This window comes from Dama dama, chromosome 8 (assembly GCF_033118175.1).
Source record: "Dama dama isolate Ldn47 chromosome 8, ASM3311817v1, whole genome shotgun sequence".
Classification (NCBI taxonomy): domain Eukaryota; kingdom Metazoa; phylum Chordata; class Mammalia; order Artiodactyla; family Cervidae; genus Dama; species Dama dama.
This window is the reverse complement of record NC_083688.1, coordinates 43,043,759-43,059,686: the sequence shown is the minus strand read 5'-3', so window position 1 is coordinate 43,059,686 and position 15,928 is coordinate 43,043,759. Positions and strand designations below refer to the sequence as shown.

The following is a 15,928-nucleotide window of genomic DNA, read 5'->3' as shown; positions in this document are numbered from 1 at the left end:
TTAAACTGTTCAACAGCCTGAATTAGCTCAGTGAAGGATTCTTTTTTTTTTCTCCAAGCTATATCAGTAGTGAAAAACATTTTTGGTTAATGACTGAAGAAATATTTTATGCATTTTGCTTCAAAATATTGTTCCCTAGTCCTTTTTACTTTTTAAGTTTCTTTTTAATGATGTTTTTCTTATAGGCATTTTTTAGATTTGACCAAAATTTATTAGTTGGAAAAATTTCAATACTGAATTAAACTTTTATCTCCTGATATGGGTTTGACTACATTGTAGTTCTGAATTTTTTCCTTTCACTGACAACATTCTATACTCTATTTTATTTGTAAAAAAATGTTAATAGCTAGACTTTATGTCCCTACTTTTTTATTTGTAGGGGATATTTTGATGAAGAACTATCTAGGCTAGAAGAAAATTCATAAGCACAGGCATTTTCATTATTTTTAAGGGAAATTATAGATAATGTATTGTTTGGCATTAGATTGTCTGTTTTTATTACGACTCAGAGTATTTCTACAACAGTATGTTCATACCTTACTTTTGTTAACTATATTCTTGCCAGGTGAAATATATAGTCTAATTAGAATCAACAAGATTCCTGTTCCACATTTCTGCTCTTATTCCCTATAAGGGAGAAACAGGAAAGTGAAAGTGAAGTCGCTCAGTCCTGTCCGACTCTTTGCGACCCCATGGACTGTAGCTCGCCAGGCACCTTCATCTGTGGGATTTTCCAGGCAAGAGTACTGGAGTGGGTTGCCATTACATGGAGTCAATTCTAAGCCTAAATGCATTTCAGTTTAAGAGATCACAGTTTAAAAAAAATTCTCTATTGTTACAAAGATAGAAAGAAAGTGAAGTTGCTCAGTCATGTCCGACTTTGCAGCCCCATAAACTACCAGGCTCCTCCATCAGTGGGATTTTCCAGGCAAGAATACTGGAGTGGGTTGCCATTTCCTTCTCCAGGAGATCTTTCCAACCCAGGGATTGAACCCTGGTCTTCTGCATTGTAGGCAGACGCTTTACCATCTGAGCCACCAGGGAAGTCCAATTCGTATAGAGAAGTCTATTGGTATAGAGAAAGCTTTTTTCCTAGTTGAGAGATACAGGATAGATACTATCAATTTATTTACATGATATATTTATACGTTGCCTTGTTTTAGGGAGAACTTAAGACAGCTTACAAAAATACCTAAAAATAAATTAGCAAGGTAGAAGTTAAAATGGGAGCTGAAGAATAAAGAAAAACAAGACTGGAAGTATGAAGTGAAAGAATGTTTATCTTAATGAATTATATGTGTGTGTTTACATGCACACATGTCTATAATCTAAGTATCTACATTTCAAAAGGGGAAACCTAGTTAGTTCCTAACTTCTGTATGTGCTGCTGCTGCGCTGCTAAGTCACCTCAGTCGTGTCCGACTCTGTGCGACCCCACAGACGGCAGCCCACTAGGCTCCCTGTCCCTGGGATTCTCCAGGCAAGAACACTGGAGTGGGTTGCCATTTCCTTCTCCATCTGTATGTGTTAGGTAAAAGTAATTATGTTAATTTCCATAAGATAAAAGAAAACCTTAACTATTTTTGATACTACGCCAGAATTTCTCTCAGAGAAAGATCTTCATTAAAAGAATATTGATATAATAAGCAAATTCTTTGACATCATTTTTAATAAGAGATAGCCATCACAATTTTCATAGATTTTAAAATAGATTCATTCATCATATCAAAATCTTATTTCAGGAACTTCTCTGGTGGTCCAGTGGTTAAGACTCCATGCTTCCACTGCAGAGAGCACGGGTTGGATTCCTGGTCAGGAAACTAAGATCCTACATGCCTTGCAGCCAATAAATAAATGAACAAACAAATACATAAAAAAAAAATCTGTTTCAGTAGAAGTAGCCCCACAGGGAACCAGTACTTTGTGGCTAATTTTATGTTGATCTGGTTGGATCCAGGGGTAGAATTTTATTTGGAAGAATGAATACACAGTATGTTCTTCAAGCTATCTTTGCTGGTATTAATTTTCTCAAACAAGATTTTGATAAAGATACTTTGGCAGTGAGTTTGGCATTATACTCTAACAGACTACTACAAAATATCTATTTGGTGATGTTTGAATTCAGCTCAGACCGACTGGGTGTAATAGACACCATTGATCTGAGGGCAGAAATGACGTTCTCTTTTGAGAGATTATGTCTTTCATCTTAGGCAACCACCTTATTAAATTTCTTGTACAGTGAAGCATATTTGTTGATAATTTTGTTACTGAATTTCTACATGCAGAAAATTGGAGATTCATACCGTGGCTACTGTGTAAGTGAGACTGAATTGGAAAGCATCCTAACATTTCACAAGCAGCAAACACAGAGTGTTTGGGGGACACGCCAGTCTCCAAGCCCAGCCAAGCCAGCTACTCGCTTGATGTGGAAATCCCAGTATGTCCCATATGATGGAATCCCATTTGTCAATGCAGGTACTTTTGTAAAGATTTATTTTTAAAAGTTCAGCAGCAGTCATGATCCATTGTGAAAATGTGATTTTCCTTGGAGAAGGAAATGGCAACCCACTCCAGTATTCTTGCCTGGAGAATCCCATGGACGGAGGAGCCTTGTGGGCTACAGTCCACGGGGTCGCAAAGAGTCGGATATGACTGAGCGACTTCACTGTCACTTTCACTTTCAACCCTCAGCTGAGAAGACTTTCAGCTCTTGTGTTTGCTATTGATTGTTTTCTTGAGTTCTCAAAGACCTGTGACCATATTTTTTTTAAGTTGCCTGTTTTCTAATTGCATCACTTTACACACTGTTGTCTAGTAATATGTGGTATTTAGAATGCCTTCTTAATTATTTTGAGCAGCCATTGCCTGTATTTTCTTAGCACCTCCTTGGTTGTCGTACGTGAACTCATCTGACAGGGAAATGCAGCTTTTTTGTTTGCCCTCTCTGCATACTGGACCGTCTGAGTCAGTGTTCTAACTAATCCCTGATGTTCTCTGAGCTACTGTTCTACCAGACTCAGTAGTTACGTGCTTCAGGAATTTTTCGGTAGAATTGGTCCTATTAGGAGACTCTTGGTGTCACCTTTGTTATCTTAAAAGCTGGTCCCTTCGCTGAGGCTCTTAATTTTTTGAAAACTTGATTCTATTTCAGCTGAAAATTGGCAAGGCTATTTAAAAAATTGAGGGAAGCCATTTAAGAAATTGAAAAGTAATCGCAAACAACTACGGGTAGTTGTGACTTTCAGTTCTGTATCAGTTGAATTTTTGTACTCTTTTCCCTGTGTATGTGGTGGTTCTATTTTTCTCCAATAAAACTTTTTATTTAAAAAAAAAAAAAAAGAAAGAAAGAAAATGTGATTTTCCTAAGGTGATACGTTTTCATTTTGGTAGATGACAACTAACTGTTATTTGGTGAAAATGTGTATTAAACTGAAAAGAAAAAAAAAACTGAAAAGAAAACTTACAGTAAATACAACCAATTATTTTATGTTGTAAAATTATATTTTAGTATGTTAGGGTGAATAAATAATACTTTATACTGAAAAATGAGAAGTAAAAAATAATTAAATTCAAGATAGACCTATTTAATAAAAATTAAGCCATAGAGCAGTTTTATTATAGTAAATATGTCTAGCTAGTTGGATTTTTTTCCCCCCCCCATCCAATCCAGATATTCTTTCCTTCTGTCTTGATTTGTCTTGTGGGGGTAAAAATCACTGTTTGTTTTATATGGCTTATAACTCGGGGGATACTGTATGGGATTGGTATGCAGTTTGGAATTATGATATAGAATTCTGATATTCTAACATCCGGTGTGTTACAGCAATCTCAAACACTGTGCTAGTGCTTACTAAAGCAGTAGAGTTCCAAGCAAGTCCCAAAGTGTCATCCTAGGACTAGTCAGACCACAAAGAACCTAAGAATAAGCGATTTGTTTCAGAACTATGTGGAGTGAGCAATTCTACAGGAAGAGTTGTAGACTCATCCTGGACCTCCGAGGGTAAAGAGAACTCCTTAGAGAAAGATGAGATAAACGTAACCCCTTCTGCACAGGTTTTATTCTCCTGCCTGGTTCTAATCCCTTTTTTTTTATTGTTTTAATTAATTAATTTTTTTATTTATTTTTTAATTGACGGATAATTGCTTTATAGAATTTTGTTGTATTCTATGAAACATCAACATGAATCAGCTATAGGTGTACATATATTCCCTCCCTCTTGTCTAATCCCTTCTTAACTCTCCTCAGGCAGCTATTCTATGAATATGGTGTGTATTTTTGTACTTCATCATACATGTTTGTATTTATAATATTTTTTTATTATTTTGAATATTTTAAAGTATATGTAAGTAGTAAAATATAGACATTACTAAGTAAACTTTTCACTCACTCATTTTGGAAATCTGTCTATATTGATACTTACAGATTCTGGTTAATTCTTTTCATTATTATATAATTTAACATTATGTAGTATGGACTATTACATATAATAAACTGTTGCTTAAATTTGGTCTTTCCAGCATGTGACCAAACTGCAGTTACTTTTCTACTAATGATCATTTATGTTGTTTCCAACTTTTCAATATTACAAAGGATTCTATAGTCTAACCTCCAAAATATATATTTTCTGTTCAAAAAGTGTAAGTAGTTTTCTAGACTATTAGTTTGAAACAGTTTCTGTGGGTCAGAAATCCAAACGCGTTTTTTAGTTTTGTGTGCGTTGAAGTAGAATTGCTGAGTTGTGAAGTATGCTCACTTTGTCTTTACAAGATTATCTCAAGTTGCTCTCTAAGGAAATAGTTCAGGTCCAGATCCCTTCTCTAAACTTTTTTTTCCAGATGTATTTCAGAATTCTGAATTTTTTGGGCTATAATATGATAATATTACAGAATGCTCCCAGCAAGTATTCTATAGGCAATATTACATGCTCAAACCCAGTATATTACATGCTCAAACTTACTATAAAGTTATAGTAAAAGGAATAAATAAAGACTATAAATACCTCTGGGAAGTTCAGACCAGGTTTTACAGCCAATTGTATTCCAAACAATTTTGCTTTCTGTGCTTTTTAGATTTCAAAATCATACATGAAGGATTGACAACCTGTATTAATTTTTAGTTCTTTCAGCAATGTATGAAAATTTCCCTTTCCCACATTTGTTCTATGATTTAGCATTGTCAGATTTAAAAACATCTTTATATTATGGGGATTTTCATATGGACATCAAAGTAGAGGTGATGATATATGAAACCTTGTGACTCCACGTGTCCATCATCCAGCTTTGACAGGTATCACCATGCGGTCGGTCTTGTGTCGCTTATATCCCTATCTGCTTCTTCATTCTCGAGGTGATTTCACAGGAAATTTCAGATATTATTTCATCAATAATTACTAAGGTATATAATATATACTAAAGTATATTTCTGAAATATAAGGGCTCTTAATATGTATAAATGAGACAACAATTCTCTCATTGAACTTTAAAAGAATTAACAGCAATTTCTTAATGTCATCAATTGTCCAATGTTCGCATGTTTCCACTTAGCTCATAATTCTTTTTTCAGAGGTTTGTTCAAATTCACACGCAAACCAAGTTCACAGATTAAATTTGGTTAAGTTTCTTCTCATCTAAAAATTTCTTTCTTTTCCACTGGGTAGTTTCTTCTGTAGAGTTTGCCATATTCAAGATTGTGCTGCTTCCATCTATGGTGTTTTTTTTTTAACATGTTTTTTATCTCCTGTATTTCCTATAAACTGTTCAGTTCAGTTCAGTTCAGTCGCTCAGTTGTGTCCGACTCTTTGCGACCCCATGAATCACAGCACGCTAGGCCTCCCTGTCCATCACAAACTCTTAGATCTAGGAGTTTGATTAAATGAAGATTTAATCTTCATTAAAATATTTTGGAAGAATACTTCATAGGTGTGCTATATACTTGTTATCACTACTTATATAGCATTTTTAACTTTAAGACTGATCAGTAGATTCAGTTGTTTTAGAGTATTGTCAGATTTTTATTTTGTCAATTTGAGGAGTGTGAGAGAGTATTTTACTGTTGTTTTAATTTGCATTTCCCTGCTTACTAGTGAATTTAAGCATCTTTTTATTTGTTTATTTAATATTCTTTTTTTTTCTTTATGAATTGCCTGTTCATAGTCTTTGCCAATTTTTCTGTTTAGTAGTTAGTTTTTATTTTTAAAAAATTATTTATAGTTCTTTATATTCTGCATATTAATTGTTTTATGTACTATAAAATAGTTTCTCAAACTGACTTTCCTTTTACCATTATTTAGAAGAAGTTAGTATCATTTTATCAACATTTTTATTCATGATTGGTGTGTTTGACTTTATATTTGCAAGGTTTGCTGTACCCTGCATAGAGTAGGATATTCAACTTAGCATCTTAAATTGTATAGTTTTCACATCTACTTATCTGTATTATATATTGCAATGTAACAAATCACCCCAAATGTGGTGGGGGAAAACAACAAACATTTACTGTCTCACAGGTTCTGTGGGTCAGAAATGTAAGAGCAGCTTAGCAAGGAGGTTCTGCTGCAAGTTCTCCAACAAGAATGCAATTAAGGTGTTGGCTGGAGCACAGTCATCTTAGGGCTTGCCTAGGGGTGGATCTGCTTCCAAGCTGACTCCTGTGGCTTTTGGCAGGCTTCTGTCTTGTTGGGTGGGCCTCACCATATGACATCTGATTTCACCCAGAGAGAGCAGTCGACCAAGACAATATCTTAAGATGGAAGTCATAGTCTTCTTATAACCTAGTATCAAAAATAAATCCTGTCACTTTTGCATCTGAGCCACCAGGGAATCTACAAATGGACATTACCAGATGGTCAAATACCAAAATAAGGTTGATTATATTCTTTGCAGCCAAAGATGGAAAGCTCCATACAGTCAGCAAAAACAAGACCAGAGGCTGACTGTGGCCCAGATTATGAACTCCTTATTGCCAAATTCAGACTTAAATTGAGGAAAGTAGGGAAAACCACTAGATCATTCAGGTATGACCTAAATCAAACCCATTAGAAATGTACAGTGGAAGTGACAAATAGATTCCAGGGATTAGATCTGATAGACAGAGTCCCTGAAGAACTATTGATGGAGGTTCGTGACATTGTACAGGAGGCAGTGATCAAGACCATCCCCAAGCAAAAGAAATGCAAAAAGGCAAAATGGTTGTCTGACGAGGACTTACAGATAGATAATGAAGAAAAGAAGAGAAGTAAAAGGCAAAGGACAAAAGGAAAAATACAGCCATTTGAATGTGAGTTCCACAGAATAGCAGGGAGAGAGAAGAAAGCCTTCCTCAGTGATCAGTGCAAAGAAATAGAGGAAAACAATAGAATGGGAAAGACTGGAGATCTCTTCAAGAAGATTAGAGATACCAAGGGAACATTTCATGCAAAGATGGGCACAATAAAGGACAGAAATGGTATGGACCTAACAGAAGCAGAAGATATTAAGAAGAAGTGGCAAGAATACACAGAACTGTACAAAACAGATCTTCACAACCAGATAATCACGATGGTATGATCACGCACCTACAGCCGGACATCCTAGAATGAGAAGTCCAGTGAGCCTTAGGAAGCATCACTTTGAACTAAGCTAGTGGAGGTGATGGAATTTCAGTTGAGCTATTTCAAATCCTAAAAGATGATGCTGTGAAAGTGCTGCACTAAACATGCCAGCAAATTTGGAAAACTCAGCAGGGCTGGAAAAGGTCAGTTTTCATTCCAAACCCAAAGAAAGGCAATGCCAAAGAATGCTCAAACTACCGCACAATTGCACCCATCTCACACGCTAGCGAAGTAATGCTCAAAATTCTTTAAGCCAGACTTCAATGGTATGTGAACTGAGAACTTCCAGATGTTCAAGGTGGATTTAGAAAGGACAGAGGAACCAGAGATCAAATTGCCAACATCTGCTGGATCATCGAAAAAGTGAGAGACTTCCAGAAAAACATCTACTTCTCCTTTATTGACTATGCCAAAGCCTTTGACTGTACGGATCACAATAAACTGTGGAAAATTCTTGAAGAGATGGGAATACCAGACCACCTGACCTGCCTCCTGAGAAATCTGTCTGCAGGTCAAGAAGTGACAGACAGAACTGGACATGGAACAACAGACTGGTTCCAGATCAGGAAAGGAATATGTCAAGGCTGTATATTGTCACCCTGCTTATTAAACTTTAATGCAGAGTACATAATGAGAAATGCTGGAGTGGATGAAGCACAAGCTGGAATCAAAACTGCCGGGAGAAATATCAATAACCTCAGATATGCAAATGACACCACCTTTATGGCAGAAAGGGAAGAAGAGCTAAAGAGCCTCTTGATGAAAGTGAAAGAGGAGAGTGAAAAAGTTGGTTTAAAACTCAACATTCAGAAAACTAAGACCATGGCATCTGGTCCCATCACTTCATGGCAAATAGATGGGGAAACAATGGAAACACTGAGATACTTTATTTTTTTGGACTCCAAAATCACTGCAGATGGTGACTGCAGCCATGAAATTAAAAGATGCATGATCCTTGGAAGAAAAGTTGTGACCAACGTAGACAGCATATTAAAAAGCAGAGACATTACTTGGCCAACAAAGGTCTATCTAATCAAAGCTATGGTTTTTCCAGTAGTCATGTGTGGATGTAAGAGTTGGACTGTAAAGAAAGCTCAGCACTGAAGAATTGATGCTTTTGAACTGTGGTGTTGGAGAAGACCTGAGAGCCCTTTGGACAGCAAGGAGGTCGAACCAGTCCATCCTAAAGGAAGTCAGTCCTGAATATTCATTGGAAGGACTGATGCTGAAGCTGAAACTCCAACACTTTGGCCACCTGATGAGAAGAGCTGACTCATTTGAAGACTCTGGTGCTGGGAAAGATTGAAGGCAAGAGGAGAAGGGGATGACAGGATGAGATGGTTGGATGGCATCACCGACTCAATGGACATGAGTTTGAGTAAACTCCAGGAGTTGGTGATGAACCAGGAGGCCTGGCGTGCTGCAGTCATGGGGTCGCAAAGAGTCAGACATGACTGAGTGACTAAACTGAACTGCACTGTTTAGAGCACTGAAGAATTGATGCTTTTGAACTGTGGTGTTGGAGAGAACTCTTGAGAGTCCTTTGGAGTGCAATTAGATAAAACCAGTGCTTCCTAAAGGAAATCAGTCCTGAATATTGATTGGAAGAACTGATGCTGAAGCTGAAACTCCAGTACTTTGGCCACCTGATGCAAAGAACTAATTCATTGGAAAAGACCCTGATGCTTGGGAAGATTGAAGGCGGGAGGAGAAGGGGATGACAGGGGATAAGATGGTTGGATGACATCACCGACTTGATGGACTTGAGTTTGAGCAAGCTCTGGGGTTGATGAAGGACGGGGAAGCCTGGCATGCTGCAGTCCATGGTGTCACAAAGAGTTGGGCACAACTGATTGACTGAACTGACTGATGATTTCTGCCCTAGTCATTAGAAGTAAGTTAGTAAGTCTCAGTCATGCCCAAGGGGATGGAATTACCAAGGATCATTGAGGGCCATCTTAGAGGTTGGTAATCACATGATTCTAATAGCTCAAATAGAAATAAGGAAATCAATTATAAAAGGAAATAAAAATATAAAATACTTTCATATTTGTTAACATAAGTAGCATTTGCTAACTTCTAGTAGTAAATTTTATTATTAAAACTATGTGTATGTAAATATCAGTTGACATTCAGTAGATGTGGTGTTTGCTGATTTCCTTACATAATTAGATACCAGTGGTAAATATTATAATAAACTTTTATATTTATGTGTTTGTATATCTCAGCAGACTGATATTTTCTTTCCTTAAGATTGTAATTGGAAGTATAGATTTTGTCACTGCCACTGCCAAGTTGTGTTTAATGTAGCACCCAGAGCAGATGGATGCTTGAATTAATATCAACAGTTGGTTTTGGCCCACAGGGAGCAGAGCTGTAGTAATGGAGTGTCAGTATGGGCCAAGGAGAAAAGGTTTCCAGTTAAAAAAAATTGGTGAGCTGGAAAATAGGTCTTGTCAGCTCTACAAAGCCACTTGTCCAGCCCGGTAAGCTTCATTTTCTTTTATTTTTTATTAAGTACTTATGTTTAAATAGTTAATATGCACACGTGCATGTTTTTATTACGTTTAAGCTGTGCCGGCAACTATACAGTGAAATCTGTCTCCTCTTATCCTGCATGTCCCACTTTAAGGCAACAACTCTTACCAGTTTCTTGAGTAACTTTTCAAAGATATTCTGTATGTATGCCTATATGTATGTATCCCACTTTATCCTCATAAATGTTGAAGATCTCAATAAAGATTACTAATATTTTCTTTCCTTAAGTTTGTGCAGTAGCATACGTTCTTTTCTTTTTTTTTTTTTTAACCTTCTTTTATTCTATGAATTCACATGGATATATTTCCATTCTGAATGCCTAATGTCATTATTTGCTCAAAGCTATTATGTTTCATACTAGTGTGTTTGTAGAGGCATATACTACTATATACACTTAAAAAATTGTTTTAAATTTAGGTATAGTTGATTTATAATGTGTTAGTTTCTGCCGTACAGCAGAGTGATTCAGTTATACATGTAATTACTCATTTTCATTTTCTTTTCCACTATAGTTTATCACAGGCTATTAATTATAGTTCCCTTACTATATCATAGGACCTTGGTGTTTTACACTATGGTTTTTTTATTCATTCCCAGTATGTCTCAAGGCTGGCTCCATGTCTGTGTATAAATGAGCTGATTCCTTCTTTTGATTGATTGATCAATTGATTTTAAAAATTGAAATATAATTGCCATATAACATTATATTCGTTTCATGGTTCCTTTTTAATAGCCATATAATATTCCACTTGTAGATGAATTATCATTTACTTAATTAGCCCTGCGACAGTGAACTGTAGGCAGTTAATTAATATTCTTAATTATTATTTATGAAGCTGCAGCTAATAACATTGTAACTATTTCTATACATATATTAATGGAATAAATTCCTTGAAATTATATTGTTAGGGCAAGTAATATGTTCTTTTTAAATGTTGGCAGTTATTGGAGAGTTGGAGGGTTGCTTGGTAGTGATTTTACCAATTGTATTCACCGCAGCAATATTTAAGACTAACATAGTCAGTTTTAGGTAGAATAGGACTACTGAGTAGTCATTGCATTAACTGAGAATAAAAATGTACACCAATGAAAGATTTTTATAATGTCTTTCAGTAATAATACTCTTTTTCACACATTTATAGTGTTTTAAGATAACATAAGAAAAAATTTAAAAATAACACGTAAATGTTAAATTTAGTTGAGCTTTGAAATGCTTATTTTAGCAATACATCTCATCATATCACAATCTCAGCATTCTCAAATAGTTTTTAAAGCTTTAACCTGATAATGTTAACTTTAGACAATGTTAAAACCTGACCGTTAAACATGACCATTAAACAATCGCTTTGAAGTATAAGCAGTTTAGAGCTTTAGACTGAACTTGGGAGAAAGTCATTACATGTGAAGAAATAATTTTATTCTCATTCATTCTAAAAGTACTTTTTGAGTATCTTCTGTGTACCAAAGAGAAGGAAGAGACAGAGCCAAGCAGAAACAACACCCAGTTGTGGATGTGACTGGTGATGGAAGTGAAGTCTGATGCTGTAAAGAGCAGTATTGTGTGGGAACCTGGAATGTTAGGTTCATCAGTTCAGTTCAGTCGCTCAGTCGTGTCCGATTCTTTGCCATCCCATGGACTGGAGCACTCCAGGCCTTCCTGTCATCACTAACTCCCGGAGTTTGCTCAAACGCATGTCCATTGAGTCGGTGATGCTATCCAACCATCTCATTCTCTGTTGTCCCCTTCTCCTCCCACCTTCAATCTTTCCCAGAATCAGGGTTTTTCAAATGGGTCAGTTCTTTGCATCAGCAGGCCAAAATATTGGAGTTTCAGCTTCAGCATCAGTCCTTCCAATCTAATATTCAGAACTTACTTCCTTTAGGATGGACTGGTTGGATCTCCTTGCAGTCCAGGGGACTCTGAACAGTATTGTCGAACACCACCATTCAAAAGCATCAATTCTTTGGCGCTCAGCTTTCTTTATAGTCCAACTCTCACATCCATACATGACTACTGGAAAAACCATAGCTTTGACTAGATGGACCTTTGTTGGCAAAGTAATGTCTCTGCTTTTTAATATGCTGTCTAGGTTGGTCATAACTTTGCTTCCAAAGATCAAATAAATGTCTTTTAATTTCATGGCTGCAGTCACCATCTGCAGTGATATTGGAGTCCAAAAAAAAAGTCTCTCACTGTTTCCACTGTTTCCCTGTCTATCTGCTGTGAAGTGCTAGGACCAGATGCCATGATTTTAGTTTTCTGAATGTTGAGTTTTAAGCCAACTTTTTCACTCTCCTCTTTGACTTTCATCAAGAGGCTCTTTAGTTCTTCTTCACTTTTTGCCATAATGGTGGTGTCATCTGCTTATCTGAGGTTATTGATATTTCTCCTGGCAGTTTTGATTCCAGCTTGTGCTTCATACAGGCTGGCATTTCTCATCAAGTACGCTGCATATAGTTTAAGTTAGCAGGGTGACAATATACAGCCTTGATGTACTCCTTTCCTGATTTGGAACCAGTCTGTTGTTCCATGTCCAATTCTGTCTGTCACTTCTTGACCTGCAGACAGATTTCTCAGGAGGCAGGTCAGGTGGTCTGGTATTCCCATCTCTTCAAGAATTTTCCACAGTTTATTGTGATCCACACAGTCAAAGGTTTTGGCGTAGTCCATAAAGCAGAAGTAGATGTTTTTCTGGAAGTCTCACTTTTTCAATGATCCAGCGGATGTTGACAATTTGATCTCTGGTTCCTCTGCCTTTTCTAAATCCAGCTTGAACATCTGGAATTTCACGGTTCATGTACTGTTGAAGCCTGGCTTATAGAATTTTGAGCATGAGATAAGTGCAATTATGTGGTAGTTTGAGTATTCTTTAGCATTGCCTTTCTTTGGGATTGGAATGAAAACTGATCATGAATCAAGGCAAATTAGAAGTGGTCAAACAGCAGACGGCAAGAGTGAACATCTATACTTTAGGAATCCTCAAACTAAAATGGACTGGAATGGGTGAATTTAACTCAGATGACCAATATATCTACTATGGTGGGCAAGAATCCCTTAGAAGAAATAGAGTAGCCATAATAGTCAGCAAAAGAGTCCAAAATACAGTTCTTGGATGCAATCTCAAAAACAACAGGATGATCTCTGTTCCTTTCCAAGGCAAGCCGTTCAGTATCACAGTAATCCAAGTTTATGCCCTGACCAATAATGCTGCAGAAGGTCAAGTTGAATGGTTCTATGAAGACTTACAAGACCTTCTAGAACTAACACCCAAAAATGATGTCCTTTTCAGTTTAGGGGCCTGGAATGCAAAAGTAGGAAGTGAAGAAACACCTGGAGTAACAGGCAGATTTGGCCTTGGAGTACAGAATGAAGCAGGGCAAAGGCTAACAGAGTTTTGCAAAGGAACATACTGATCATAGCAAACACCCTGTTCCAGCAACACAAGAGAAGACTCTACACGTGATTATCACCAGCTGGTCAACACCGAAATCAGATTGATTATATTCTTTGCAGCCAAAAATGGAGATGCTCTATACAGTCAGCAAAAACAAGACTGGGAGCTGACTGTAGATCATGAACTCCTTATTGCCAAATTCAGACTTATATTGAAGAAAATAGGGAAAACCACTAGACCATTCAGGTATGACCTAAATCAAAGCCCTTCAGATTATACAGTGGAAGTGACAAATAGATTCCAGGGATTAGATCTGATAGAGTCCCTGAAGAACTATGGATGGAGGTTCGTGACATTGTACAGGAGACAGTGTAAAAAGAAATGCAAAAAGGCAAAATGGTTGTCTGACGAGGCCTTACAAATTGCTAAGAAAAGAAGAGAAGCGAAAGGCAAAGGACAAAAGGAAAGATATACTCATTTGAATGCAGAGTTCCACAGAATAGCACGGAGAGATAGGAAAGCCTTCCTCAGTGATCAATGCAAAGAAATAGAGGAAAACAATAGAATGGGAAAGACTAGAGATCTCTTCAAGAAGATTAGAGATACTAAGGGAACATTTCATGCAAAGATGGGCACAATAAAGGACAGAAATGGTATGGACCTGACAGAAGCAGAAGATATTAAAAAGAGGTGGCAAGAATACACAGGAGAACTGCACAAAAAGATCTTCATGACCCAGATAATCACGGTGGTGTGATCACTCACCTAGAGCCAGACATGCTGGAATGTGAAGTCAAGTGGACCTTAGGAAGCTTCATAAAGCTAGTGGAGGTGATGGAATTCCTTTTGAGCCATTTCAAATCCTAAAAGATGATGCTGTGAAAATGCTGCACTCAACATGCCAGCAAATTTGGAAAACTCAGCAGGACTGGAAGAGGTCAGTTTTCAATCCAATCCCAAAGAAAGGCAATGCCAAAGAATACTCAGACTATCACACAATTGCACCCATCTCACATGCTAGCAAAGTGAAAGTGAAGTTGCTCAGTCATATCTGACTCTTTGCGACCCCATGGACTATAGCCTACCAGGCTCCTCAGTCCATGGAATTTTTCATGCAAGAGTACTGGAATGGGTTGCCATTTCTTTCTCCAGGGGATCTTCCCAACCCAGGGATTGAACCTGGGTCTCCCACAGGGCAGGCGGTCTACCATCTGAGCCACTAGGGAAGCTAGCAAAGTAATGCTCAAAATTCTCCAAGCCAGACTTCAATGGTACGTGAACTGTGAACTTCCAGATGTTCAAGCTGGATTTAGAAAAGGCAGAGGAACCGGAGATCAAATTGCCAGCATCCGTTGGATCATTGAAAAAGTGAGAGACTTCCAGAAAAACATCTACTTCTGCTTTATTGACTGTGCCAAAGCCTTTGATAGTGTGGATCACAATAAACTGTGAAAAGTTCTTGAAGAGATGGGAATACCAGACCACCTGACCTGCTTCCTGAGAAATCTGTCTGCAAGTCAAGAAGCAACAGTTAGAACTGGACTTGGAACAACAGCCTCTTTGCAAATCGGGAAAGGAGTACATCAAGGCTATATATTGTCACCCTGCTTATTTAACTTATATGCAGAGTACATCATGAGAAATGCCGGCCTGTATGAAGCACAAGCTGGAATCAAGATTGTTGGGAGAAATATCAGTAACCTCAGATATGCAGATGACACCACCATTATGGCAGAAAGGGAAGAAGAACTAAAGAGCCTCTTGATGAAAATGAAAGAGGAGAGTGAAAAAGTTGGCTTAAAACTCAACATTACAGAAAACTAAGATCATGGCATCTGGTCCCATCACTTCATGGCAAATGATGGGGAAACAATGAGAGACTTTATTTTTGGGGGGCTCCAAAATTACTGCAGATGGTGACTGCAGCCATGGAATTAAAAGACGCATGATCCTTGGAAGAAAAGTTGTGAACAACCTAGACAGCATATTAAAAAGCAGAGATACTTCTTTGCCAACAACAGTTCGTGTAGTCAAAGCTATGGTTTTTCCAGTAGTCATGTATGGATGTGAGAGTTGGATTATAAACAAAGCTGAGCGCTGAAGAATTAATGCTTTTGAACTGTGGTGTTGGAGAAGACTTGAGAGTCCCTTGGACTGGAAGGAGATCCAACCAGTCTATCCTAAAGGAAGTTAGTCCTGCATATTCATTGGAAGGACTGATGCTAAAGCTGAAACTCCAATACTTTGGCCACCTGAAGCAAGGAATTGATTCATTTGAAAAACCCTGATGCTGGTCAAGGTTGAAGGTGGGAGGAGAAGGGGACAATAGAGGCTGAGATGGTTGGATGGCATCACCGACTCAATGTGAGATATGAGTTTGAGTAAACTCTGGGAGTTGGTGATGGA

The 15,928-nt window shown here is 37.5% G+C and overlaps 1 protein-coding gene across 15 annotated transcripts in view; it reads left to right on the top strand.

Annotated features, from left to right (window-relative positions):
- CARF (calcium responsive transcription factor) overlaps positions 1–15,928 on the top strand; it is a 67,022-nt gene that overhangs the window by 21,310 nt on the left and 29,784 nt on the right. For all 15 annotated transcript variants that reach the window (XR_009693873.1, XR_009693874.1, XM_061148981.1 and 12 more), the window contains 2 exons: positions 2,286–2,475; positions 9,955–10,075. Coding sequence is in view for 13 of the 15 variants with exons in the window: in XM_061148981.1 (XP_061004964.1) it covers positions 2,286–2,475; positions 9,955–10,075 (311 nt within the window). In the remaining 2 variants the exon portion in view is untranslated. The remainder of the gene's footprint in view (positions 1–2,285; positions 2,476–9,954; positions 10,076–15,928) is intronic.